The sequence below is a fragment of the Sceloporus occidentalis genome, unplaced genomic scaffold (genome assembly GCF_023333645.1).
Source record: "Sceloporus occidentalis isolate IW3139 unplaced genomic scaffold, rSceOcc1.0.p SCAF_2, whole genome shotgun sequence".
In the NCBI taxonomy this organism is placed as follows: Eukaryota; Metazoa; Chordata; class Lepidosauria; order Squamata; family Phrynosomatidae; genus Sceloporus; species Sceloporus occidentalis.
In genome coordinates, this window is record NW_028316982.1 from 128,186,450 (window position 1) to 128,213,978 (window position 27,529).

Below are 27,529 nucleotides of genomic sequence, written 5' to 3' on the forward strand. Positions count from 1 at the left end.
CCACTTCTGGTCACTGAAAACAGCACAAGCGCCACATCTTTTACATTAGAATAAAGAATAAAGATAATGGACAATTCAGCTTTCTCTTTAACCTACTCTATTTTTATTAGTGGAAAGAGAGAAAGGAAAGGATAATGTACTCATATTTCTCAAATGAAAAAATTAAATTGTTCAACATTTATGTGTACATGCATGTTGCTGAGTTTCAGCATAAATTTAATGAAATACATTTATTTCTTGCTTCATTCTTCTATATTTTTAATTGAATAGATACGGAAGTAGTGGAAAAGCAAACAAAGGAGGAAGCTATAGTAGAAAATGCTACTCCAGACTATGCTGCTGGGCTTGTGTCTACACAGGTAAGAGTTGACAAGAATATTATATGTCCGCCAAGTTGTAATAATCACTTATATAATAAACATCCATGAATTTGCCAATTCTTGTAAATTTGCAAAATCAGGTTTATCGTTAAATGTGGGCTACTGAAATTCCCCCAACCTAAAATTCCTGCATTATTTTTTTAATAAGGTTAATTTTTTTTCAGAGAAAGAAAGGAAAATGTGTGCACAACATATTTCCGATTGGCCTTCTAAAATGTGGGGGTGGGGGGTGGGGGAGGTAGTTAACCTTTAGGGACTGAGTGCATCCATTGCCTTTGCCTTATTCTTTGATCTTCTCTCCTCCTCCCTTCCTTTTTTTAATTTCCCTCATCCCTAATGCCAGTCCCAACAAGGGAGAGCTTCTTATTGAAAGTTCCAGAATTTACTTTAGAAGGTTGGTCATGGACCAAGAGGAGAAAAACAAGTGTAAAATAACAGCTTAGTTTTTAATCATTCATTGCATACCATCTTGGTGGTGTCTTGGGATCTCTTGGCATGCGGAGAGAGACTGGCATTAAACTTGAGAACAAGGAGGTTTTATTTAAAGGATGTTGGGTGCATCCACCAATAGAAAAATGGCAAACCCATATGCAAAACAAACAAGGCTTTTAAACCATATAAAATCCTATCTATTTTAGAACTGATTGGCTTAAAAATGCTGCATAGGCAGAGAGTGAAGCAGATGCCTCAATATCTCACCCCCTGCCTGGTGTTTTCACTGATATGTTACAGCACTGTGTGCTTAAAGCATGTATGCTAAGTGAACGGCTTATCAGTATAGTCACAGTAAACACATTCCAAAGAAATCAAGCTCAACAAGTTTCTTACCTCATTCCCCCCCCCTTTTTTTTTTGGTCATAACCAATATCAATGTTTTTGACCAACTACCTATTATATTTGTGGGCTTATCTATTAATTTTAGACATCTCTAAAGCACAAATAAATAAATAAATAAAAGCTTCATTTTTACCTCGCCTCTTTGTCAGAAGACAATTGAGGCGGCTTATAATTAAAAGAAAGCATACAATACCCAATATCCCAATTATTCCATCCCTCCCAAAAAGGGGTTTGGGTTAATGTTTAATTAAAACATCAATTAAACTCATTAACCATTAAAATAATACATTAAAATAATCAGAAATGGGAGAATGGGGCTAAAGAGTACTCAGTGAGATGGTGGATTGAATTGGTTTTGCTATTCAGGAAAGACCTGCCGGAAGAGATCCGTCTTAACAGCCTTTTTAAAGCTGTCCAAGCTGGTAATATGACAGATCTCCTTTGGCAGGCTGTTCTATAATCTGGGAGCGGTTGCAGAAAAGGTTCTCTGGTCTTTATAGGTCGCAGTAGATTCTACCCAGAGGACTAAGTGTGCAAGGTGGATTATACAGAAGGAGGCACTAATCATTTCAACATAGTTACATCTAAAACAAGTACAGCAGGATGAGGTTACTGATAATAAGTTCCCAAGGCACCGGATACAAAAACGTAGCATAATTAGAATGGCAGTTATTGAAATGACTGACTTCAACAGTGTAGCGATCCATTCCATATTAGGCAATTAACCTCGATAGCCCACATATTATTCCCACTCTCCTGTATTTTACGTATTATTCTGACTCCATCCTGTCCATCACACCTTTAATCACAGCTCATGACCTGTTAACGTAGAAACATTTTTCTCCAAGCATGGTGCACACACACACACATCACAGTGATGGCATCTAATTCTCTCCTGTTTTGGAGGGCAATTTCACCGAGATAGTTTATTTCTAGTTGGAGAGAAGAGACTGTGTGCTCTAAGCACATAGTGCCTTAACATAAAGTGGCACTAAAGGCTTTTTTCTCTTTCATGGGAAATGTTTACTATGGCATTTTCTAGTTTCTTGACACCAAAGTGGAACACCTGTTTCACAGTAGAGTAGAATGCAGAGTTCCTTTTTATCAAGGTAGTGGCATATTTAGTTTTCTGTCCTGGAGGTGGGTAAAGCTCCCAAGGTTTAATGGTTTGCCACTACTAATTTTTTTTTTTAGAATTTGCACCTTGGCGACTTGGTATGTTATGGTGCAGGTACCCTTTCATCCTCTGCGTAATGCCTTATAAACTGGCTTGCAGCGCAGAAACCAGGATTGTCCAAGATGGGTCAGCAAGCATACTGTCCTCTTTGAAAAGTTCTTTATCATACTCTAATCCTTTTCCCTTATCCTTGCAACAAAACCATGGATACTTCTGCTGATATTTAGCATGGTGCCACCCTCAAGTGTCATGGACAATGTTGTTATAGCTACACATAATCTGAGACTGTATAGTTTGCAACATGGTTAGAGGGAAAGTCTGTTTCTAAAATTCATGTTATTGATGTTATTCCACTGCCACCCATCTTCTAATACTAAGTGTGACGAACTGACTTACAAACCAGCCAATCAGAAGCCAGAGATCTACTAGCCAATCAGGTGCTGGCTGAGGAGTTTAAACGTTCCGCTTGGCAGTTGCCTGTGTCAGTTAGGGTTTGGAATCCTGAGGGATGAAGCTGGAGTTCAGTGGGGGAGATACTTAGTGTTAGGTCCAGAGAGGGACAGTATTAGTTCTGGAGAGTCTAGAGAGGAGAGACTCAGTGTAGCCAATCTCAGAAAAAGGGGTTTGGGTTACATAATTTCTTGAGTGATAGTATAGCCTGTGCGGCTGAGTTATTATTGGAAAGTTAAAACCAGACTTGTATATATGCAACAAAGAAGACATAGTAACAACTTCATGTCAAAGTTACCTTTACCTATTCTGTGTTAAAATAAACTTTTATTCTTGTTTAACTATACACTTGGCCTGTGATTTAACATCCATCCACGCTACTGACTTTTAAAAACCCACAGGGGTGTTGGGTCAAAAAGAAAGGACAGAATTGTGAGGTGGTGGGGAATTGTTACATACTAAGTTCTGCAACCCACCCCCACCCCTGCGGATAGCAAAATCCACAGATGCTCAAGTCCTGTTGTCCCTAATGGCAGTACAGCCATGTGGTCCTGACAGTTTATTTCAGACCCTTGCAGGTAATGAGTGAAGAGGTCTAGCTTCTTACATAAGTTTTATGCAGTTGACATTCAAGAGTAGGAGCTGAAAAAAATTGACATGAAGAATAATGAAGAGATCTGCTTTCCAATCCAGGTCCATATCCCAACAAGTGTCAGACAACCTAAAACAGCAGACATGGGGTGGGATTGGGGGCTTCTCAATATAAAGTGTGGTGTGAGGGTACACTTTGCTCGCCTCTGTCTAAACTAAAGATATTCTGCTTGAAAAATATTGAGTTTGTATTTTGTGCTTTACAGAAACTTGCCTCATTGAATAATGACCCTGCCCTGGCTTCTACAAGTTATTTGCCTGCAGCACCCAGTGTTGCACCATCCTCTTCTTATGCTCCAAGTTCTGAAACACAGCCCAGTAAGTAACATGCTTTTCTCTTCAATTTATTTTTTGCACTTGTTTGTCACATAATAATCAGTTTTTCAAAAATAAAATGAAATAGCACAGTGCTATTAATCTGTTTTAAACTTAGGTTTTTCTTTGTGGTTTCTGTGACTCATACATACGGGAATCTCTGTGCCTGCGCAGACCATTTTTGGAAACTTCTAGAGCTGGATCTCTTCAGTTGAAGGCCCACTCCCCACCCCCCAATACCATAGCTACAGTGCTCAGTACATTTCCTACTCAGTCTCGCATCAGTGCTCTTTTGTCCACCATCACAGTTACATCATCGGCAACTTTACTGTGTTAGCATCTTTTGTTTGACATCTTCTCTATTTTTCTCCTGGTTCATAGCATCTACAGCATTATTCAAGCAGTATGTCTTCTACGGTAGGAAAATACCTGAGACAGATGGCCATTCTAAGTGCCTCCATTGCTTGGGAGAGGCCCATGTTGTGGATAAGTGCTCCCACTGTAGAGCCTTTTCCTTTTCACACCTGTTGGAACAGGACTTTGCATCTGAAAACAGTTCTTTATGTGTCAGCTGTCAAAGCTACTGACCTTGCCCCCCAAAATAGGCCACTTTTCACAGCCTCTAAGGCCTCTAAGGGCTTTGTCTCATGTGCTTTAGTGCAATCAGCTCTGTTTTCTGACATACCAATTGATTGTGCTGGTACTGATAAGACTCCTTCCTCTCATTAAACAGCTTTGGTACTGTGAACTTCAGAAACACAAGGCCTTCGGCCCCACTTGAATCCAAGCAGGCTCCATTTGAAATCTCTTAAGAAAAGGAAGAATCCATCAAATTTTAGGCTTAATTCAACTGGCTGGATACCTGATTCCATTTTAGTATCTTTGTCTTTGCCAAGATGGCACAGTTCTGTTAGTTCTGTCAGTCTATCAAGGTGAGCATCGTTATCCAATTATGACCTGTACTTAATTACATTATTTTGTTCCCAATAGCTGGATCTGTTCGAGAACCTTTGCAAGCTAAAGAGGAGCCTACTACATCACCCACCACTGCAGTGCCAACTCAGTTTAAGCAAAGAACACCCATGTACAACAGTAATACAAATGTAACTGCAGCAACACCTACCTCCCCTGTGACTCCACCGGCCACCACACCAGCTACACAGGCACCACAGGGTGCCACTCAGCAGGCACCACTCAAGAAAGGCCTCTCCTTAACAGTAAGAGAGATTTTATCACACTTATGTACATAATTAGTTTGAATCTAAATATCTTATTTGAGAAATAGCATTTGTTAGCTTGGCTTTTTAAATAGTAGGAACTGAGGATTACTAAATAAGACAACTAAATTCCTGGACATACTCTTGTAGCTCACTGAGATTGTTTCCATTCTTTAGGTCTATTACAAATACATCCACACTCTCACGGTAATACTTAGTCTCTGTTAGAGTTCCACAACTTCGATATACCATACTGAACACAACCCACCAATTTTACTTATTGGGGCATTTGAAAATAAGCCTTCCATTTTAGCATGTGTTGACAGCTTTCAGTCACTTTGCTCTGTGCTTTTTATCTGCCCAGCAGAATCACCTCCAGAAAGGTCTGAGTGATGGAGCTCTTGAAATCAATCATGGTGGACAGTACTTGCAAACCCCTCCTTTCTCCACCTGAAGGGCCTTGATGCAAGGGTGTGCTATGGCCTCTTGCAACAAAGATTTAATTGGATGAAGAGTATTAAAATATTTTTAGTATTTTTATAAAGATGTTTTGAGGGCTTCTTTCTTATTGTTACACTCTTGTTTCCATGAATTAGAGACTAATGCTCCATATAGATGGCTAATACCAGAAGGACTCGTACTCTGGTATAAAAGAAAAAGATATGAAATAAAAACAGTTGTAGAGGCAAAAAAAGTGTATGAGTATATCTCAAAGGATTATAAAAAAGAACAGGCAAGACAGAATAAACAAAATAAAGAAGATGAGCAGAAAACTAAAGAGTATTACTTGCGTAATCCTAGACAGAAAAAGACAGATTTAGAAGAAGAAGCTCAAAAGAGAGAAAAGGAAAGAACCCAAACTTTGAGAGATGAAGAAGGAAGGAAAGACAACAAAAATGATACAAATCTTGAAACTGAGAACTCTCTGGGAAAGAGTACTAAAGAAGACAGGGATTCAGAAGAAAATATACCAAGCTTGAATGAATAGTAATCTAAAGATTATCTCATGGAACGTCAAAGGTATAAATAGATGTATAAAGAGAAAAAAAATCTTTCACTATCTAGAAGGGTTAAAAAAGGATGTCATATGTTTACAAGAAACGCATATTAAAGAAGGGGAGACTCAGTTTGTGATAAATCCTAAATTAGGTAAACATTTTATTTCGACAGCAGATAAAAGGAAAAAGGGGTTGTAATGTATCTTAGGCCTGTTACAGACAGCCAAAATAAAGCTGCTTCGAGTCACAGTGGAGGTATGGTGTTTCAATGATGCATGCGTCCTAAGAGTCCAGAAGTCGCACCAAAGCCATGCTCCAGACTGGAGTGTGGCTTTGGTGCGGCTTCTGGACTCTTAGGACGCATGCATCATTGAAACACCATACCTCCACTGTGACTCGAAGCAGCTTTATTTTGGCTGTCTGTAACAGGCTCTTATGTTAGTTTAGAACCGGTGGAGATTCTAAATGACAAAAAAAGGGCATTATGTAGGTGTTATGGTAAATATACAAGGACAAAATACCCTAATATTGGGTATATATGCACCAAATGAGAAAAAAGATAAATTCTACCAGAACCTTTTGAAAAAAATTAAAGAGATTACCTTTGATAATATTATCCTTCTAGGAGATTGGAACGGGGTCATTAATCCCCAACAGGATAGACTTGCTAACAAAGCAATTAAACCGAAACGGAAAACTGCCAAAATCTTTTTCCGATTTGGTGGACTTCTGTAGTGTGGCGGATATATGGAGATTAAAAAATCCTTCAGGTAGGGAGTATACCTTTTTTTCTAAACCTCATAACTCATGGGCTAGGTTAGATTTCTTTTTAATTTCAACATCTCTTTGCCCAAATGTTAAATCAGTAGATATACTTCCAAATATCATGTCAGATCATAAACCTATTATTATGGAATTATGTTTTGGTAATAGAAGCTATGACTGGAGACTGAATGAAATCCTGTTAAATGATGAAAAAATCATGACGGAAGCAAAGAGAGAAATAAGCAATTATTTTAAAGAAAATTTAAACGATGAGGTTAAGTTACATATAATTTGGGATGCAATGAAACCCGTTATAAGAGGGTTTTTCATAAAAAAGGTAAAGAAAGAAAGAAAGAAAAGAACAAAAATTTGGCAGAACTGCAGTTTGTTTCAACTGAAACAAAAAAATGAACAATTACAAAATAAGGGTCAAGATAAAGAGATAGAAAAAGATATAAAGATTATACAAAATCAGATTTCTTTATTATTGGTGGATCAGATAAACAGGAAAATGAAATATACTAAACAAAGACATTATGAATCCGCAAATAAGCCAGGTAAACTCCTGGCATATAGACTGAGAAAACAAATGCAAAAGAAACAAGTCTCAAAGTTATATTTTAATGGTAATGTATACTGCAAACAAAATGAGATTAAGCAGATTTTTGTTAATTATTATACAGTGGAGCCTCCTCATACGCTGCCTTTTTATAGGCGGCTTTGAGCATAGGCGCTCAAAGCCGCTGGCACGCGTGGGGCAAAAGGGACGGCGCATCCCATTCAATTGAATGGGCGCGCGCACCCGTTGCGCCTCGCGCGCCGCCGCGCTGCCGTGCACGAGCCCCATTGGAAACAATGGGGCTCGAGCATAGGCGGATTTTTTTATACGCGGAGGGATCCGGAACGGATCCCTCGCGTATAATAAGGTTCCACTGTACATTGTTGTTTAAGGAAAGTCATGTTAGAGAGGAAGTAATATCAAACTATTTGAAAGGGAAAAATATACCTCAAATCTCAGAGGAGCAAAAGGAAGCCTTAAATAGAAAAATAACACTCCAAGAAATCAGGGATGCAGTACAACTAAGTAAGTGCGGGAAAGCCACAGGACCTGATGGATTTCCAGCAGAGTTTTATAAAATTTTTGTAGAAGAACTTATTCATCCATTTCAAATGTTGTTGAATAATATTTTGATAGGCCAAATTCCAGTTTCCCAGCAGAGAGGGTCCTGTCCTCCTGTAATCTGGGTTTAGCTCCTCCTATTTGCTCCTGTAGGCAGGGACAATAAACAAAAGACTGGCCCCTATATAGGGAGGAGCTAGCCCCCCTGAGCCCCAGTCTTGTTCCTGCCTATGCTCCTAGCAGGATGTGTCTCTTCGAGCCAGCAAGGTTTTTCCTTCTACGAAAGCGGTTTGAGAGTTTTCTTGGCCTTCCCTTCTTCTCCTCTCTCCTGCCTTTCCCCCCTTCCTTGGTGGTGGCTATGGCAGAGGACCCCAAGAGCACTGGCTAAGGGTCATCCTTAGCTCAGGCTTCCCTAGCTCAGGGTCTGCCAGCTCAACAGAAGGAGCTGGCTTCAGAGAGAGACCCATTGGGATGTGTTTGCTGTTGCTCTGCAGCTTCTTCACTACTGCCATTTCAGTCCCTTTCTTTTCTTCGTTTTTCTTGCTGCCTTGGGAGCATGAAGAAGGACTTAATATGGCAAGGGCTCCCAGGATTGGAGAAAGGTCTTGGCTTTGCCAATGACTCTTCCCCTCCTCCAGAGCTGCCCCCTATCATGGTGGGAGCACAGGAGATTTCTGCAACAGCATTGCATCACATGGGAACTGTGGGAACAGATGATGAGGGGTATCCCCTCCATATCTCTGTTTCTCCACATCACCTCTGCCCAGCCTGCTTAAGGCCAGGGATCAGTGAGGAAACTGGCCAGAAGTCATGGAAACTTCCCTTCTCAGCATCTCGGCTCAGCCCATTGGGGCCTGAGTTCAGAGGACAGGCCAGCCAAAAGCCATGGCAAAGGATTTCTTTGCATCACCTCTGCCCAGCCTGTTTAAGGCCAGGGATCAGTGAGGAAACTGGCCAGAAGTTATGGAAACTTCCCTTCTCAGCATCTGCTCAGCCCATTTGCGGCCAGAGTTCAGAGGACAGGCCAGCCAAAAGCCATGGCAAGGGATTTCTCTGCATCACCTCTGCACAGCCTGAAACAGGGCCAAGGTCAGAGAGGCAAGCCAGCCAGAAGACACAGGAGAAGCGTGAGTACCAGGGGCCCTCTCTCTCCAGCCATCAAATAGCCTTTGCCAGATCTAATGCCCTCTCTCGGGGCAGGCATTGCCATGAGGCCTCTGCCAGGGCCATTGCAGGCACTATGCCTAGCATAAGGTTTGGGACTCTGCCAGGAGGGCAGATGGGGGCATAAACCCTTGGTCTCCCCCTTCCTTCCCATCTCTGGCCCCAACGGCACCCAGGACCCCATAGGTGTGGGGGATCCTTTTGCAGACTGGGAAACACATGGTGGTGTTGCCAGGGCTCCTGCACTTTCCTTTTGAATTCTTATAATGAGATGGTCTATAAGGAGGCAGAGGACTCCTCCTCTATGTGGTACAGCCGCATGGCTGTAAAGGAAGCTGGACTTGGCCCAGCAGGAACTGAAGCTTCCAACTCTAAAATGGTCCTTTTTGGCTGCCACAGAGCATCCCACAAAAAAGCACAAAATGGCTTCATGTCCTCCCCAGAGAGAGCATGGCCTCTGCCACCCACTTCTAAACAGGGGTTGGAGGGCCATCTATCGGGTTGCTTTGATTGAGAGTTCCTGCAGGGCAGAATGGGGTTGGACTGGATGGCCCTTGGGGTCTCTTCCAACCCAAGAATTCTATGAGAGAGCACATGGATACAAATCCTCCTGTGTTCCCTTCCCAAGAATTACAACAATAAAAAGGGGGAAGCCACTTGTGGATATCATGGGTGGAGAGTTCCCTTCACTCCCAATTGTGTTTGGCTGCCCCAATCTATGGCAGCGGGCCTCTCCTTTCCATCAGAGATTATCCTTGTCAGCACGCAGACATGCCTCAGGTAAATGTAGAGCCATGTCCCACAGCAGCCCCTCTGCCCTTCCCAGCTACTTATGCAAGTTGGAAGGGAGCTGAGGACCAAGCCATCTTCTATAATGCAGCCAGGTTACTATAAAGCCTGTCTGAGATTAAAAGGGCTAAGCTTCTAAACCCCAGCTTGAAGTTGGGGCTGTTTTAAACATAAATAAAACAAAATGCCCTGTGAATATCAGGGCTACACTACAGGCCATATACAGCTATCTACCCATGATTAGCAATGGTCTTCAGTCACTGCTAACCCAGGAGCAGTTTCCTCAGTGCCTGGAAGAAGCTACTGCCCAGGCAGCCTCCCTTGATGGAGCAAATAAAGGAGGGGAGACCCCCCCCCCCCCCATAGCAACAGGTCTAGGGTCCGATTTACAAGAGATACTGGTTAACTTTTTCTGGTGTTCATTTTATTACTGTTAGCCCATGAAGTTTGGGTTGTGCTGTTTCTGCTCACCCACTCTCCTTTTTCCAGGCCAGAGAAGATGCCGGGAAACTAATTCAACAAGGGAAGGGGCTAGCCATAAGCCAACATGATGATTTTTCTTCCTTCCTCATGGGCATCCATCTCTGTCTCCATTAGGGCCACAGCCTTTTTGCCTTAGCTGGAACAGCCTAAGACATAAGATGAGCACATGGTTCTACCTCCTTTGTGCAAACTGTTATTCAGCCATAGCACTTCTCATTAAGAGCATAAGCTTTAACAATACAGATTCATTTAAATGCTAATAAACAGGGTAACAAGCAAGGACAAGGCCTCTGGTCACTCAGCAGACCTCTAATGCTTACATACATTGAGGATCTTTGGTAAAAACATCTCATATTAGATGATAGATATATTTGATTAAGGTGACCAAGTAAGTTCCACTTTATTGGCAAAAGGGTTATGTTCCTGTTATAAAACACAGGGAACCTCAGTCAGCTAGCCTCAGGAGAGGTGGCTCCTCTTGCCTTCCCTTCTTTCTTGGAGAGATGTCTGCTAAAGGGAAGAAACCAAAACATACAGTTTCTTCCATGAAATGGTTCTCACTAATACAGGGGGTTAAGAAAAATTATATAAAAACCAAACAGACAAACAGACTCCTCTCCATGGGGAGAGAATCTCCCCTTCCTCCAGGAGTGTTTTAAAACAATATAATCAGGTTTTTCTGCTAAGGGTTTGCTTCAAATCCCATTCAGACATCCTGCACAGCCCTGAAGAGTCTGCCACAAAAATCACAATTACCTCTTACCTTGGCTAGATAGTTTACATTTTAAATAAGAATGCCTGCTGATGGGCTTGCCATTCAGCTGCTGCCTGGTTTGGAAGGCCCATTGTAACAAGGTATGCATATGATGAGTTGGGCTCAAGGCCATGAAGGTTCATGCTGCCAATCTCTTTCTTTTATTGGTCTCAGGGTGCTACAAGATTCCTTTTCATATTGTTGGGCATGCTTTGATTGTGATTTCCTGCATGGCAGGGGGTTGGACTTGATGGCCCTTATGGTCTCATCCAACTCCCATGATTCTATGATTTTATTGTTATAGGTTAGCTGCTGTGTGGGGGGGGTGTCTAATCTGGGTTTTCATGCCAAGGTCTGGCCCAAACAACACCATTGTCCACTGCCTTCTGAGGCTAGGAAAACGGACTTCCTAGTGCCTGTGTCTTGTTTTTCTGCTAGCACAGCTTGTGTGTGTGTGTGTGTGTGTGTGTGTGTGTGTGTATATATTCATTCCAAAAACAAATTGTGATTTTACTATTTTATACAGGAGACTCCATTTTTACTATACCATTATATTTTCTGTGACTTCAACTTCCATGGATCTGGTATCCATGCAAAGTCCTAAATTCAACTCCAGTACATATCGAGGGCCCACTATACTATTTTAAATTTATGTTTGTGTTCCTTTGACAGATCCCTTTTGTGGAGAAAATTATCTCCTCAAAATTAGATACCAGAGGGCTATCCTGGCCAAGCCCCTGTTCCCATTTCATGACTCCTTAATCAGCAGTTCATTTAGCCAGGAGACCCCTCAGCCTTCATACAGGTTGATGATAGTCTGCTACATGGAGTTGGGGTGATTTTTGAAGTCTCTAGACAAGTTCATCCTCAAAGAAATCAGACTTAATTCTGACCACATGCCCTGTTAACACAGAGCGCATCTATGCTTCTACATGGACTCACCAATGTCTGTGAGATAAAGGTTAATCCAGTGTCTTCTTTGCCTAACCATGGGATTAGTCTTATTTTACACAGGTTCACAGATGTTCCAGTAAAGAACTGCACATTGTTTTGAAATTTTAATTGGAGGTCAGACATTAACATTCCTCTTTCAGAGTGGTAAGTCTTAATTACTGCAAATGAAATCACCTTAATATCACCTTCATTGCTATAACCAGTTGACAAGGTGATCAGTGATAGGCTGGAAGCTGCCATAGGTCCAGATTAGATCAGGTTCTATTCTGATTGATCACATAATCCACTGCTTAGGCAAGTTCTCATCAACTGCTTCAGGTTTTCAGTGGCTGACCTGCTATAGTCCATCCAAGATGACATTAAGAAGGGACTTGACCCAACATGGTTATAAGGCAGGTGTCTGCCATCACGTCGTTTCTGCACCATACGAGAACAGCTAGAATGGCAGCCATCCTCACATTAAGAGGCTGTTGAGGGGAGTTTTCCAACAGGGCCTGCCCACCAGACATCGTTTTCCATCTTGGGATGTGACCACGGTCTTAAAGGCTCTGGCGGTTGGACCGATCAAGTCCCTTTGGGAGGCCTTCCTCAAACACCTCCCTCAAGGTCATCTTCCTCACGGCCATTCCCTCCGCCAGATGGGTGTCAGAGCTGGGGCCCTGTCGGTACGTAAAGACTTGTGTATTTTTAGGCCTGTTTCAGTGTGCCTTCGTCCAGACCCTACCTTCGTGCCTAGGGTCAACTCAGCCTTTCAGGTGTCACAGGACATTCTCCTGCCTTCATTCTGCCCCGATCCTAAGAAGGACTTGGAAAAGACCTGGCACACATTGGATGTGTGCAGAGCCCTACATCAAGAGGACTTCAACCTTAAGGTCATCTGAGATGTTCTTTTCCTTTCGCCTGGGCTCTTTGGGGTGCAAGGTACCAGTCTCGACTGAGTAGGTGAATCAGGTCTTGTATTCAAAAGAGCTACTGAACTCTTGATCTCACTCCACCCAAGGGGTTGATGGTGCACTCAACCAGGAGTGCATCTACCTCTGCGACCTTGACCACTAGCGCCTCCCTGTCAGATATTTGCAGGGTGGCCACATGGAAGTCGCCTTTGACCTTCATAAGACATTACAAACTGGACGTGTCTCAGTCCGCAGAGGCGTCATTTGAAAGGAGGTTCCTCCAACAGATTGTGTCGGGGGCCACAGTCTCCTAGCAGCACCTCCTTCCCAGTTCGAGAGGGCTTTTGTAAATCCCAGATTACAGGAGGACAGGACCCTCTCTGCTGGGAAAAGGAACGTTGGGTACTTACCACGACACGTTCATTTCCTGCAGAGAAGGGTCCTGGCATCCTGCCCACCCGGGTGCTGCCTGCGGCCTCCGACCCTGCCTGCCTGTTGGTGGACCTGCCTTGTTCTTCTTGTTGCTGGATTGGTTTTTCTGAGTTCTTGTTTGTTCTTGGACTAGTTTTTTCTAAGGTGTTCTAGTTAATCCTTAGCTGATGTTACTAAAGTTCAGTTCCTTGATTACCTTACTAGTCGCTTGGCTTGTTATTGACTGAGGCTCAGGGGGGCTAGCTCCTCCCTATATAGGGGCCAGTCTTTTGTTTATTGTCCCTGCCTACAGGAGCAAATAGGAGGAGCTAAACCCAGATTACAGGATGCCAGGACCCTTCTCTGCAGGAAATGAACGTGTCACGGTAAGTACCCAATGTTCCTATTCCTGGTCAGACTCTAATACAACTTTAATTCCTAAAGAGGAAAAAGACAATTTAGATCCCAAAAATTATCGACCGATAGCGTTGCTTAATACAGACTACAAAATTTTTGCACAAATATTGGCAACCAGACTGAAAAAAATACTTAAGACATGGATTAGTGAAGATCAAAGAGGGTTTTTACCAGGAAGAAGAATGAAAGATAATATAAGACACTTGTTAAATATTATTGAATACCATGGGAAAAGAAAAGATAAGAAATTAGCTTTAGCATTCTTAGATTTTGAAAAGGCCTTTGACCGAGTAAACTGGTCTTTTTTGAAAGAAACTATAAAAAAGATGGGACTTGGCCAAAGTTTTTGTGGTTGGATTGAGCAAATCTATAAAAAACAGCAAACGAGTTTGATAATCAACGGAGAAAAATCGAAAAAAATAAGAATTTTCAAAGGCACTAGGCAGGGGTGTCCCCTGTCCCCTCTTTTATTTATATTAGTTTTAGAGGTACTTACAGACTCTATAAGGGGCAACAAAAACATAGAGGGAATTAGAATTAAAGGGAAAGAAGCTAAGCTTAAAGCTTATGCTGATGATTTGGTCCTGACTTTGGCAAATCCAACCGAGCAGATAAATGATGTGAATAAAGTTTTAGACCAGTTTGGACATGTCTCCGGTCTGACGGTCAATAAGGAAAAGACGGCAATGCTGGTGATGAATTTAAATAAGGTAGAGCGAGACAATCTAGAAGTTAGATCAAAGTATAAAATAAAGACTAAAGTAAAATATTTAGGAATCTGGCTAACCACGAAGAATGTGGATCTTTATAAAAATAATTATGAAAAACTTTGGCAAAATATAAAGAATGACATAGTTAGATGGAAAAAATTAAATACATCCTGGCTCGGGAAAATTGCCACAGTAAAGATGAACCTGCTCCCAAAGCTTATGTTTTTATTTCAGACCATTCCTATCATTTTAAACGAAAAACCGTTTGCACAATGGGACAGGGAAATTAGCAGATTTATCTGGAATGGAAAAAAGCCACGTGTGAGATTTAGGAATATGCAGGATGACGTGAACAGAGGAGGAATGGGTTTGCCGAGTTTAAAAATTTATTTTTATTCATGTTGTTTCGAGTGGCTACTAGAATGGTTTAAACTTGTAAATACTGAACTGCTGAATTTGGAAAGTGTGGATCTGACATATGGGATACATGCTTATCTCTGGTACGATAAAATCAAAGAAGATAAAGCATTCTTAAATCATTGTATAAGAAAACCATTAATTAAGGCTTGGTTAAAATATAAGAATCAGATCTTTAAAAAAACCTGCCCTTTTGGACATCTATAATGGAAGCTTTTCACAGAAGTACCACCACCCATGTTGTAAAATGGCTAACCTATAAGGAGTTGATTAAGATTGAGAGGAGTACAGATAAGTTTAGATTAAAATCACAAGAAGAAATGGCAACAGAAGGGATTGCTATAAACTGGTTCGCTTATCGTCAAATCAAGGAAAGATATACATATGACAATAGGTCAATGGGGATTGACTTGGTAACTCAAGATTTCGATAAAATTATTTTTTCTTCTAATCCCAAAAAAATTTCCCTGTTCTATAAATACTTAACAAAACATGAAATGTATGAGGAGACCATAAAACCACCTATGGTCAAATGGGCGCAGGATTTAAAAGAGCCCCTGCTCTTAGAACAGTGGGGAAAAACATGGAAAATTAGGCTAAAACACTCTATTTGTGTGGAACTTAAAGAAAATTATTATAAAATGCAAAACCAATGGTATTTAACGCCAGCAAAAATCGCAAAGATGCATAAAAATAGTAGCCCTCTATGTTGGAAATGTGGAAAGTTTATAGGATCTTTTTTTGCATATGTGGTGGAGTTGTGAATACGCTAAAAAATATCGGACTCAAATTCATGAAAAAATTCAGATAGTTCTAGGTTGTCAATTCAAGTTTGAGGCAAAATGTTATTTGTTGAATATGATTTCTGACTCTAAGCTGGAGGATAAGTTCGGTGTACTTTTGTTTTATATGATAGTGGCTGCTCGGATAGTTTTTGCATCACAATGGAAAGGGAAGAAGCAGGTGACTTGGGACGACTGGTGGATGAAACTGTTAACTTACATGGAAATGGACAAACTCACCTGTCTGATTAGGAAAAAAGATTGGAATAGCCGGAAAAAATGCTGGATGCCCATGATAAAATCCGTGGAAATGGATAGAAAAATTAAAAACTTTAAGTGTTAAAGTGGAAGAAAAGGATATAACAGATAAGAAAATAAGTTATATTTATTTGCTAGACTGTGGGTATAATTAAATTCTTCTCTATTAGACATAGTTATTTAACATAATAAGATTTTCACACTAGACAAAAATGTATGTATTGATAATGTAAATATTACAGACTGCCGAACCCATTTATGAAGAAAATACCTTCATTCATGGTATTGTTTTGATATTTTTGCTTGTTGTTTGTTTCATGTGGTTTTTTTTTCTTCTCTTTCGTTCTTTCCTTTCTTAATGTGTTTTTTTAATGTATTACTGTGATATCCTGTGTGTGGTTTATGTATGTAATGTCTTTCTTTAATAATAAAATTAAAATTAAAAAAAGAGACTAATGTGTCTTGTTTTATATTAGTTATATTTATATATTTTTAAAAAAATAAAATAATAATCTCTAATTTATATATCAGCAAAAAAATACAAGGAGGGTTTGTTGCTACATATTTGTGTGTGTGTGTGTATACACATACACATAACTATAATAAAGTTCAGCTACAAACTAGTGCAATACAACTGCACAGTTAATTCTTCATTTCATATAAACTGGGTTAGCTTTGAAGCCCTAGCTAGAGTGCTTTTGTCACTGCTGTTTTTCAGTTGTAAAGCAAAAATAAATAAATAAATACAAGAAAGGAAAGTAGAAAAGGTAAGAATGGCAATGTTATTGTATCAAGTTGTTGTTTCCTCTGAAATATAAACTTCTGGAATATCTTTTGTAGAGGGAACAAATGAATGCAGCACAAGAAATGTTCAGGACAGCAAACAAAGTGACAAGACCAGAGAAGGCCCTTATTCTTGGATTCATGGCAGGATCCAGAGGCATGTATCAAATTAAAGCATATGTTAATAATGTGCTTAGAAATTGATGGCTTGTCTGACAAGAGTAAGAACTTCAGCTGAAAACAAGATAAATCAGTCTTATACAAAGGTCAGGAAGAGTGGCTTCATTGTCTCAGAGGCATCATGATATAGTCACCTTAGATGATGGTAGTAGGACCCACGTATTGGAGAGACTAGGGCCTGTTACAGACTGCCAAAATAAAGCTGCTTCGGGTCTCTTTGGAGGTATGCTATTTAAATGATGCATTGGTCCTAAGAGTCCGGAGGTCACGCCAAAGCCACACTCCATTCCTAAGCACTGGAGTGCAGCTTTGGTGCAGCTTCCGGATTCTTAGGATGCATGCATCATTTAAACAGCATACCTCCAAAGAGACTCGAAGCAGCTTTATTTTGGCAGTCTGTAACAGGCCTAGGTGTCCATGGTCATTTTCAGCACTTTCTCTTTTTGGAGCTGTTACAAAGAACATAGTTTTGTTTTGTTTTTTCATTGCTGTCTGATGAGAGGGCAGGACTAGACCTATGTTCTTAAGGTGTAGGAGGGTAGAATTCAGTTGAATACTAGAGGAAATTTCTTAACTTTAATAATAATTAAGCAAATCAGTTTATATATAGAGGATATGGGATTGTTCCTCCATGGAGGTTTTCAGACAGAATTTGGATAGCTAAATGCTAGGATGTACTTTCTTGAACAGGATGTACTTTCACTGAACTAGATCAAGACTGGGCAATCTTTTTCTTTGTCAAGCACCACATTCCCTGATGGGAGGGGAATTTGTGCTAGCAGTGAGCAGGACCAAAATTAAAAGTAAGCAGGCCCCCTCTTTTCTCTTTCTCCCCACTTAGTCAACTATGGGGGAGGTGGGAAGAACAGATCGTTCTTATGGTGGCCTGATCCATATCAGGAGACTTTTGAAATTAGGCCAACCGTAACATATCATGCTGATGACTATAGATTGCCTAGCCTTGGAGTAAAATTGTCAACAGAGTTGACGTTAGGTTTGATCACATAGAATGGAAAATATAAGAGGAAACGCATAATGCACTACCAGGGAAAGTGTAGTTTTCTGCTTAGCCTCTTTCTCTAGGTTTGTTAAATTCTTCTGATCTTTAAATGTATATTTTTTGTCTCCACAGAAAACCCTTGTCAAGAGCAGGGTGACATAATCCAGATCAAACTAAGTGAGCATACAGAAGTGCTGCCAAAGGCAGATGGAACAGGAAGCACCACCATGTTAGTTGATACGGTCTTTGAAATGAATTATGCTACTGGCCAGTGGACCAGACTAAAGAAATACAAACCAATAACAAATGTTTCTTAAAAAGTTCGGTAACAAAAAAAAAAGTTGTAGACCAAATGGACCATAGGATAAGCCAGCTTGTACTTTGTGTCAACTAGGCTGAAAAACATTCCTGTGCAGGCCTCATTATAATCACCCAGCATCCTAGCTGTGATTGACTGAAGCAGTAGGAAAGGACAAAATAGGAATGCTTTTATTTTTATTAAAAGTTTAGGGGGACTATACAGTGATTCACAAGAATTGAAGGATCAGAGCTGAAACACCTCTGCCTTTAAGAGAAAGGGGATTATATTCTATTTTCTCAGGTGAGAATATTGAGCAAAAACCTTCCAGAAGAGCAAATTTCACAACAGTGGTGACTGAATGTTTAGATTCTGTGTTAACAGTAGGCCCTGCTGTACTTGCAGTGTCTCTTTCTCTTCTGTAGCAGAATGTTAATGATTTATGCCATGTGGAATGGCTTCCACTGTCATGGTTTTTACCAAGTATTGTAAAAGCATGAAGAGTATTCCTTGGATGTGCATACATTAAACAATTAAGGATGCTTTTTGTAAGGTTGCATAATGGCAAATTTGCATTCTTCACCACCTAGCGGAAAGCTGTAGCCCATCCTAGTACCCTAGTGTTTGTACCGTAACATTTGTGCATTTCTTATGTAAATGGGTTACATTTTTACATCTTTCAATAAATAAATAAATAAGAAAGAAAGCCCTGAGACCAAAAGATAAAATTTCAACCTGGGTGAGACTGATGTTGACCTCATTTTGCTGCCTCTTCAGTGACAAAAATGTATGATTGACTTACTTGGATTGCTGTACTACAAAATGCTCTTTAAATAGATCAGTTCCAGTCTCTTTAAAGCTGCTATCTCAGGGTAACATACCTAGTTGCAAGAAGGTGAAGCACTTTTTGCTGTTCCACCTTAATGTTTGTAGACTTCATAATGTGACATTTTCTTAACCTGTCATACCTGTGTCTTTGCTGGAATGTGTTTAGGACAGTCACATGGCAACAGGTTGTTTTTACCTCTAGTTTTTCTAGGGTCTGTTTAGTCACCTCTACTGGTTCTGTGGGAGGGACTTCACAGAGAATGGTACTTTTCAGAATATTTTAAGTATATTCATTCTCAGGACTTGTCATCCCTGGGATGCAAAATATAATCAGGAATAACCTTATCTGAAGCTTCCTGAGACTAGAGAGCCCTGCTAGGAGCAGCACTGTTGCAGAAATCTTTTCTCAGTGGGATTGCTGAGAAAGTTGCCGTCAGTGCCATGTTCTAATTGCTGTCCTCCTGAAATGTGCATACCAAGTTGTTACTGCTTCACATTTGAGAACTGAAGACTTCATGCACCACAACAAAAGAAGAAACAACTACATTTCCTTCTGTTATTCCTGTGATTACAGCTATCACCGTAGCAGAATGGGATGCATACAAAGGGGCTTTATGCTTTAGGTGGTAAAAAGACATTAGCATAAGCTCTAGGTCAAGTATGTTGAGGCGGTAGATCAGTTTAAACTTGCTTGATACATGGAGTTTCAGTGCTAAATTTTATTTTAGTCCCACTTAGAATAGACCCTTTGAAATTTGAAGCCTGTTGATTTTAATGTGTCTACTCTGTTCGTGACTGAAATTGGCTTTTTAGCTTCTTCAAACTGTACCTGACCAGAAAGAATTTTAACCTAAGAAGATAGCAAAAGCCTTATTTTACATTTTATTCTGATGTAACCAAGCTATATTCTAAGAGTTAGAATATTCCTAATTCTTCTGGAATAATATGTTCACCAAAGTGGCTGCTTGAAGGCAAGGTATCAACTGACTATAACTTTTGTTTCTGATACAGACTCTTTTAAGAAGGCATACTTTTCTATATATTTGTCACTGGAAGTTGTACACAAGATACAGACTCTATACTAGTTTTCTAGCATCCCAGTTGGTGGCAAGGCCAAATGTTTACTACAGATGGTTGTTAATGTGACATTTGATTGTTAAAATTGTTAAAATAATTTATGGCATACTTAGCCGTTGTTTTGGCCTTTTCTGATCCAGAGCCATATTAACTGTAATGGCAATTCTTCAGCTGGATTTTTTGTTTGCAAAAATCAGTGTAGAGCTTCGTGTTTCCTAGAATGACTGTAAAGATTAAAATGGTGTAAGCCAATGGATCCAAATTCTTGCATGTCACTGTCCTTAAATACAGAAAGTGACAGTCCCAGAAGAGGTGAAAAGGCGTGCTTTTGTGAATATTTTGCCGTGCATATTTTAAAATTCACTTGACAAGCTTATGTGTGTCAAGTGAAACATACCACTTTTTCTGCACATTAGTAGAGATGAGTTCACACTAGATGTGCTCACTAGTGCAGACTTGGATTAACAATGTAAATCACATATTGTGTTCGGCATGATAAAATCCTTATGATACATGCACAAGGTAGTCAGTGTTGGACATCTTGACTTACTGGAAGATTTGTATTTCCCCTTCTGTTGGGTACCTCTTAGCCAGCATAAGTTGTGTGCCTGACATTAAAAGGAAGACCGAAAAATAAAGAAAATACAATAAAGAAAAAGAAAAAAAGACAAAGCTAGAACTAAAACTACATTTGCTAAAGCTCACAAATTAAGGTAGTGATAACCTGTTCTGTAAATATGAAACCTCCATCTTTGTTGGAACACAATGGTTATTCAGAGTTGTAAAGTGCATTTTGTGTTAGAAAGAGGAATAAATAAATATTACTATATTTTGGAAATTTTGGCAGAGGAATGCATGTCTGGGGATCGATCCTGATAACTTGTTTTTACATATCTTTCCCACTTTGTGTTGGCGCACAACTTAAGATGAGGAAAATACTTTCTAGATATGTTATTCCTTTGAGAAGGAGATGAAAGTTTTTCTGAAGGGGGAGAAGATACACAGCATACAGATAAAAACTGAACAGTGTGATTTCATTGAGATGTCAGCCATGCTATCCTGGCCAGACAAGTCTTTAAACATGAGCCCAAAAAATGGAAGGAAGAAGTATTTTAATACTATCTTTCTCTATCCAAAGAGATTTTTATTTTTATTTTGCTGCTTTATTCCAGTTTTTTTAGCCTAAATCAGTGGAAGTTTCCAGATAAAAATCTTGGTAACAAAGCCCCAATTCCTTTTTAAAGTGGACTGTTTCAGATTCTAATTCCACCTATCAACTATTGATATCCAGTCATTCAGCAACAGTGAATGATGTTCACTGTTTAGTGAATGTTGTTCGCTTAGCTTTGGCACAAATCTTAGAGGTTTAGTAAACTTTAAGGGGTGAGGCTTTACTCTTGATTTATGGGTGTTTGAGATGTTGAGAGTGATGATGGCCAAAATACTCTTTGGCAACTGATAGTTTTCGCCAATGAATCGTGAAGTGACACTTGCCAAAATCTATCAAAGGTACTTTGACACTGCCACTTAGATTGTGTTTGTATAGTAGGATCTGATAGAGGGGAAACATGTAAAAATGTTTTAAACTAGAGCCCTCTGGGAATCTGGAACCTTTTAATAAAGCAATGCTGTTTTGTAAAATATTGAATATATAGTATAGCAAACCATGTTTTCTATCTTCTGTTTTTGTACAGATGTAAATTCAAAGCCTCATGTCCTTGAGTAAATATTTCCAACATAACACAGTATAATAAAACATTTTTTTCTAGAGAAAATTTTCCTTTTTCCAGTAGCATTATAATTAACTGCAGCCATACTTAGTATTTCATGACTGTTTACACAAGTGAGCAAGCTGTTTAAAATACAGTTATAGTATATTTGAGAGGTAAGTAAGTAATGAACTACAGTCAGATTTACCTTCCCTAAGCAATATGTAGGTGGCACACAAAAGCTGGGCAGTCTACCCAGAAAAGTTTGTAATGTGAACTGCAGGTTAGCTTTCTTAGTGAACAACAGAACCTCCATCTTACATGTATTGAACCTCAGTTTATTCACCTACACCCCATACTTGCTCCATCCAGGCAACAGTTCAGGATTTCCACAGCCTCCTTGCATCTGTTACAAAATAGAGATAGAGCTGGGTATCATCAGCAGAGTATGACACTTTATCTGGATGACTCTCCGGCAGCTTCATATATCAATAGCACTTTACATCTCTATACCATTTTATAGTGCTAAACACTCTCTAAGCAGATTACAATGTGTTAGCCAATTGCTCCCAACTAGTTGGGGACTCATTTTACCTACCTACAAAAGGATGGAAGGCTGGGCCCAGGAGAATCGAACTCACAACAGTTTGGAGATGGCAACAAACCAAGAACCATGAATGCAACAGTATAATGGGTAGTACAAAAAATTAAAACTACTAGAGAGGTCAATGCAACGAAATAGAAGACAACAAAAAGGGAAGAATGAGAGACGTATTCCACAAGATAAAGAAAATAAAAGGAAATGGCTAACAAATCACTAGGACCAGATGCTGAAATCCACATTGACAGAGTCAACTATCTGTCAACAGATATAGAAAACAAAATGATGGCCAACAGATTGAGAACAATCTATATACATCCTTGTCCACAAAAAGGAAGACAGAAAATACCGCAACAATCATACCAGTAATTTCCCATGCAAGCAAAATTAAGATTCTGCAACCATACATGGAGATAGAAATCCCTATGGTTCAAGCAGTAATTCAGAAATGGAAGAGGCACTATGGACCACATTGCAAATATACAGTGGCTAATGGAGCACACCAAGGAATTTCACAAGAAAATCAGCATGTACTTTATAGACTAGGCAAAGCCTTCAATTGCATAAATTAAGAAATGCTATAGAATATCCTTAAAGACATGGGAGTGGCACCGCATCTGATAGTTCTGATGAGGAATTTGTACTCGGGAAAAGAGACTACTGTCAGAACAGAACACGAAGAAACAGAATGATTCCCATCTGTTCAACTTATATGCAGAACATATTGTAAGAAAAGCAGGTTTGGAGATAGAAGGAGAGGTGAAAATAGGCGGAAGACAGTGATGGCGAACCTTTTGAGGTCCGTGTGTTGGGGGTGGGGCTTCTGCCTCCCAGGGAGAGGGCTGCATGCCAGGGCAGGGTCTCCAGAGGCAGGACTTCTGGGGAGGAACTTCTCTGAGAGACAGCTAGAGGCCGGGGAAAATTGGGGGGAGGGGGGATGGGCTCACACCTTTGCTCTTCCTCCTGCTGCCCTTCCCCTGGCCTCCAGCTGTCTCTCAGAGACAGCTGGGAGCAAGTAGGGGCTCGTGGGAGAGAGGAGCAATGGGCCCACAACCCCTTCTCTCTGAGGGGGGTTACCAGGCCAGAGGTGTCCCTGGAAGGACTCCTCGCGTCTGGCAAACCCCCCCCCCCAGGGAGGAGGAGGAGGAGTTCGCCCTCCCTCTCCTTCCCGGGCCTTTCTTCACCTTCACTCAGAGTCACAAGTCCATTCAGGGTGAAGAGAGGCAAGGCGGGAGAAAGAGGCCTCGGCATGCACCCAGACCTCTTCTTCCCGTACCTCCCCTCTCCACCAAAGGGTCCCTGGAGCTCTTTGGGGAAAAGGGAAGGCAAGCAGGGAAGAAGAGGACTGGGCAACGCAGCCCACCATCCCTCTTCCCCTAAGACCTTTCCCTGAACCAGTGCCTCCAGCTCTCTCCAGAGAAAGCTGGAGGCCAGAAAAGGTCTCTGGGGAGGAGTAACTGGCACATAGAATCGTAGAGTTGGAAGAGACCACTAGGGCCATCTAGTCCAACCCCCTGCCATGCAGGAAATCCAAATCAAAGCATCCCCGACAGATGGCCATCCAGCCTCTGCTTAAAGACCTCCAAGGAAGGGGACTCTATCACCCTCTGAGGGAGTGCATTCCACTGTCGAACAGCCCTTGAGTCATAAAGTTCCTCCTAATGTTGAGGTGGAATCTTTTCCTGTAGCTTGCATCCATCGTTTCGGGTCCTGTTCTCTGGAGCAGCAGAAAATAAGCTTGCTCCCTCCTCAACATGACATCCCTACAAATATTTAAACAGGGCTATTATATCACCTCTTAACCTTCTTTTCTCCAGGCTAAACATCCCCAGCTCCCTAAGTCGTTCCTCATAGGACATAGTTTCCAGACCCTTCACCATTTTAGTCGCCCTCTTTTGGACATGCTCCAGTTTCTCAATGTCCTTTTTGAATTGTGGCACCCAGAACTGGACACAATATTCCAGGTGGGGTCTGACCAAAGCAGAATACAGTGGCACTATTACTTCTCTTGATCTAGACACTATACTTTTATTGATGCAGCCTAAAATTGCATTGGCCTTTTTAGCTGCCGCATCACACTGTTCGCTCATGTTCAACTTGTGGTTTACTTGGACTCAGATCCCTTTCACATATAGTTTCATTCAGCCAGATGTCCCCAATCCTATATCTGTGAACTTTATTTTTCCGCCCTAAGTGCAATACCTTACATTTCTCCGTGTTGAATTTCATTTTGTTAGCTTTGGCCCAGCTTTCTAGTCTATTCAGGTCATTTTGAATCTTGATCCTCTCCTCTGGGGTATTAGCTATTCCTCCTAATTTGGTGTCATCTGCAAATCTGATAACTATGCTCCCAATTCTGTCATCCAGGTCATTGATAAAGATGTTGAATAGCACTGGGCCCAAGACAGAGCCCTGTGGGACCCCACTGGTCACTTCTCTCCAGGATGAAAAAGAGCCATTGTTGAGCACCCTTTGCGTTTGGCTGGTCAACCAGTTACAAATCCATGTAACAGTTACTTTGTCTAGCCCACATTTTACAAGTTTGTTTGCAAGAATGTCATGGGAAACCTTGTCAAAGGCCTTACTGAAATCAAGATATACTATATCCACAGCATTCCCTTCATCTACCAAGCTGGTAATTTTATCAACGAAAGAGATCAGATTTGTCTGGCATGACTTGTTTCTCTGAAACCCATGTTGACTTTTTGTGATTATGGCATTGCCTTCTAGATGTTCACAGACTCTCTGTTTAATGATCTGCTCTAGAATCTTTCCTGGTAGAGATGTCAGACTAACTGGACGATAATTGTTGGGATTCACCTTTTTCCCCTTTTTGAAGATGGGGACAACGTTTGCCCTCCTCCAGTCTGCTGGGATTTCTCCTGTTGTCCAGAAGTTCTCAAAGATTATTGCCAATGGCTCCAATATTACATTTGCCAGTTCTTTTAATACTCTTGGATGGCGCGCAGCTCTGGAAGGAGTTATATAGAGCTAGTCTGCTAGCTCCGCCCCTTGTGACTCCAGATGTGACTCACAGAAGCTCCACCCCTTCAACAGCAAGCACACGTTCTCAATATGGCTGCCCAGCTGCTCCTCTCCTTCTCCTCTCTGTGGCTGGACTGTTCATGCCAGTAGCTCCTCCTCCCCTTGCCCTTTTCCCAGCCTCCAACTGTCTCGGAGATGCCAGGAGAGAGCTGTGAGGAAGAGCCAGAGGCATGCGCCTCTGGCTCCTTCTCCCGAGTGCCATTTTCTGGCTTCCCACTGTCTCAGTGGGAGGCCCGAAAATGTCAAGGAGAAGGTGGAATGGGCGCACGTGTGCCTCTTCCTCTCTCTCCCTCTCCCCGTGCCTGGTGAAACGGCATCACGTACCACCTGTGGCATGTGTGCCATAGGTTCGCCATCACAGATCTAAGACATGCAGACAACACCATAATACTAGCAGAAAACCTCTAAGGAAGATCAAGGAAGAAAGTGCAAAGGCAGACTTACTGTTGAACATAAAGAAAAGAAAAATAATGACCATGGAGAATCTACACAAATTCAACCTAGACAATGAAGGAATAGAAATAGTAAAAGAGTTCTCATATGTGGAATCAAACATTGATAAGAATGAGGACTGCAGTAAGGAAATCGGAAGATTAAGAAAGAACTAGAAAAGATCATAAAATGCAAAGTTATACAACTGAGCTCAAAAATTAGAATCCTACAAGCCATCCTATTCCCTATTACCATATGTGGATATGAGAGCTGGACAGTTAAGAAAGAAGATAGCAAGAAAATCAACTCATTTCAGATGTGCTGCTGCAGAAGAGTGCTAAGGAGACAGTGAACAGCCAAAAAGACAAGCAAATGGATCCTTGAACAGATCAACCCTGAAATCTCCCTGCAAACCAAGATGACAAAACTTAGGCTGTTATACTTTGGACACATCATGGGAAGGGATAACTCATTGGAAAAATCAATAATGCTAGGAAAGGTGGAGGGAAGCAGAAAGAGATGCTGGATGGATGTACTCTTTTAACAAGGTCACAGGTATGACATGGCAGGAACTAAGCAGAATAGAGGAGTCTTGGAGATGTCTCATCCACATTCACCATGGGTTGAGATCAACTCGAGGACAGTTAACAACAACAACAAACCATCATTCAACCACTATAGATTTTACTATATCTTGACTTTGTTTTTATTGGCAATATCCAATTCTTGTTGTTAACAAACAGTTTGTTTTCCTATTATTTTTATAGTTCTACTGTTAATATGATTTTTTTCTATTATGATATTGAAAAAGCAAAAAGAAAGAAGGAAAGAAGACTGCTTTGGACAATGGCATGACCAAGAACAGTTCTCTAGGATGGCTGGAAGAGATGAGTTAGCAAAGTCTATTTTTGGCCTGTCTCTGGGTAACCTTAATAGATTACAAAGCTGGGTCAAAGATAACAAAATGAATTTCAACACAAAGAAATGTACAGTATTGCACTTAGGCAAAAAAAAAAAACCCACAAAAAACCCCGGAATGCATAGATATAGGAATGGAGAACACCTAGCTGAATGAGACTATGTGAGAAGGTGATCTTGGAGTCCTAGGAGGCTACAAGTTGAACATAAGTCAAAAGTGTGATGCAGCAGCTAAAAAGGCCAATGCAATTCTAGGCTGCATCAATAGAAGTATAGTGTTTAGATCAGCGGTTCTCAACCTGTGGGTCGTGACCCTTTCTCAGGGGTTGCCTAAGACCATTGGCAAATACATATTTCCAATGGTCTTAGGAACTGAGACACTGCAATTTTATGGTTGGGTTCATCACAACATGAGGAACTGTATTAAAGGGTTGTGGCATTAGGAAGGTTGAGAACCACTAGTCTAGATCAAGGAAAATAATAGTGCCACTCTATTCTGCCTTGGTCAGGCCTCACCTAGAATACTGTGTTCAGTTCTGGGCACCACCATTCAAAAGTGATGTTGAGAAAAAAGCATGTCAATAAGGGCTGTTCAACAGTGCAGGGATGTAGCTAGGATTTTAGGAAGGGGGAGGTCCAGACTAAGTGCCACCATTATAATGGGGCTTGAGTGCGGCGGCGCAGCAGCACACACCGTTCATTTTTCTAATGGAAGG

General features: G+C 40.9%; 1 protein-coding gene across 5 annotated transcripts in view; it reads left to right on the plus strand.

Moving 5' to 3' along the window:
* Positions 1-20,946, plus strand: part of LOC149319015 (negative elongation factor A-like) — a 49,373-nt gene extending 28,427 nt beyond the window's left edge. For 2 of the 5 annotated variants that reach the window (XM_089510933.1, XM_089510930.1), the window contains 5 exons: positions 271-359; positions 3,702-3,813; positions 4,801-5,027; positions 16,783-16,882; positions 18,038-20,946. In XM_089510933.1, the coding sequence (XP_089367059.1) occupies positions 271-359; positions 3,702-3,813; positions 4,801-5,027; positions 16,783-16,882; positions 18,038-18,222 (713 nt within the window). In that variant the 3' untranslated portion in view covers positions 18,223-20,946. The other 3 variants (XR_016280118.1, XM_089510931.1, XM_089510929.1) reach the window with 3 other exon arrangements.
* Positions 20,947-27,529: the final 6,583 nt, after the last annotated feature.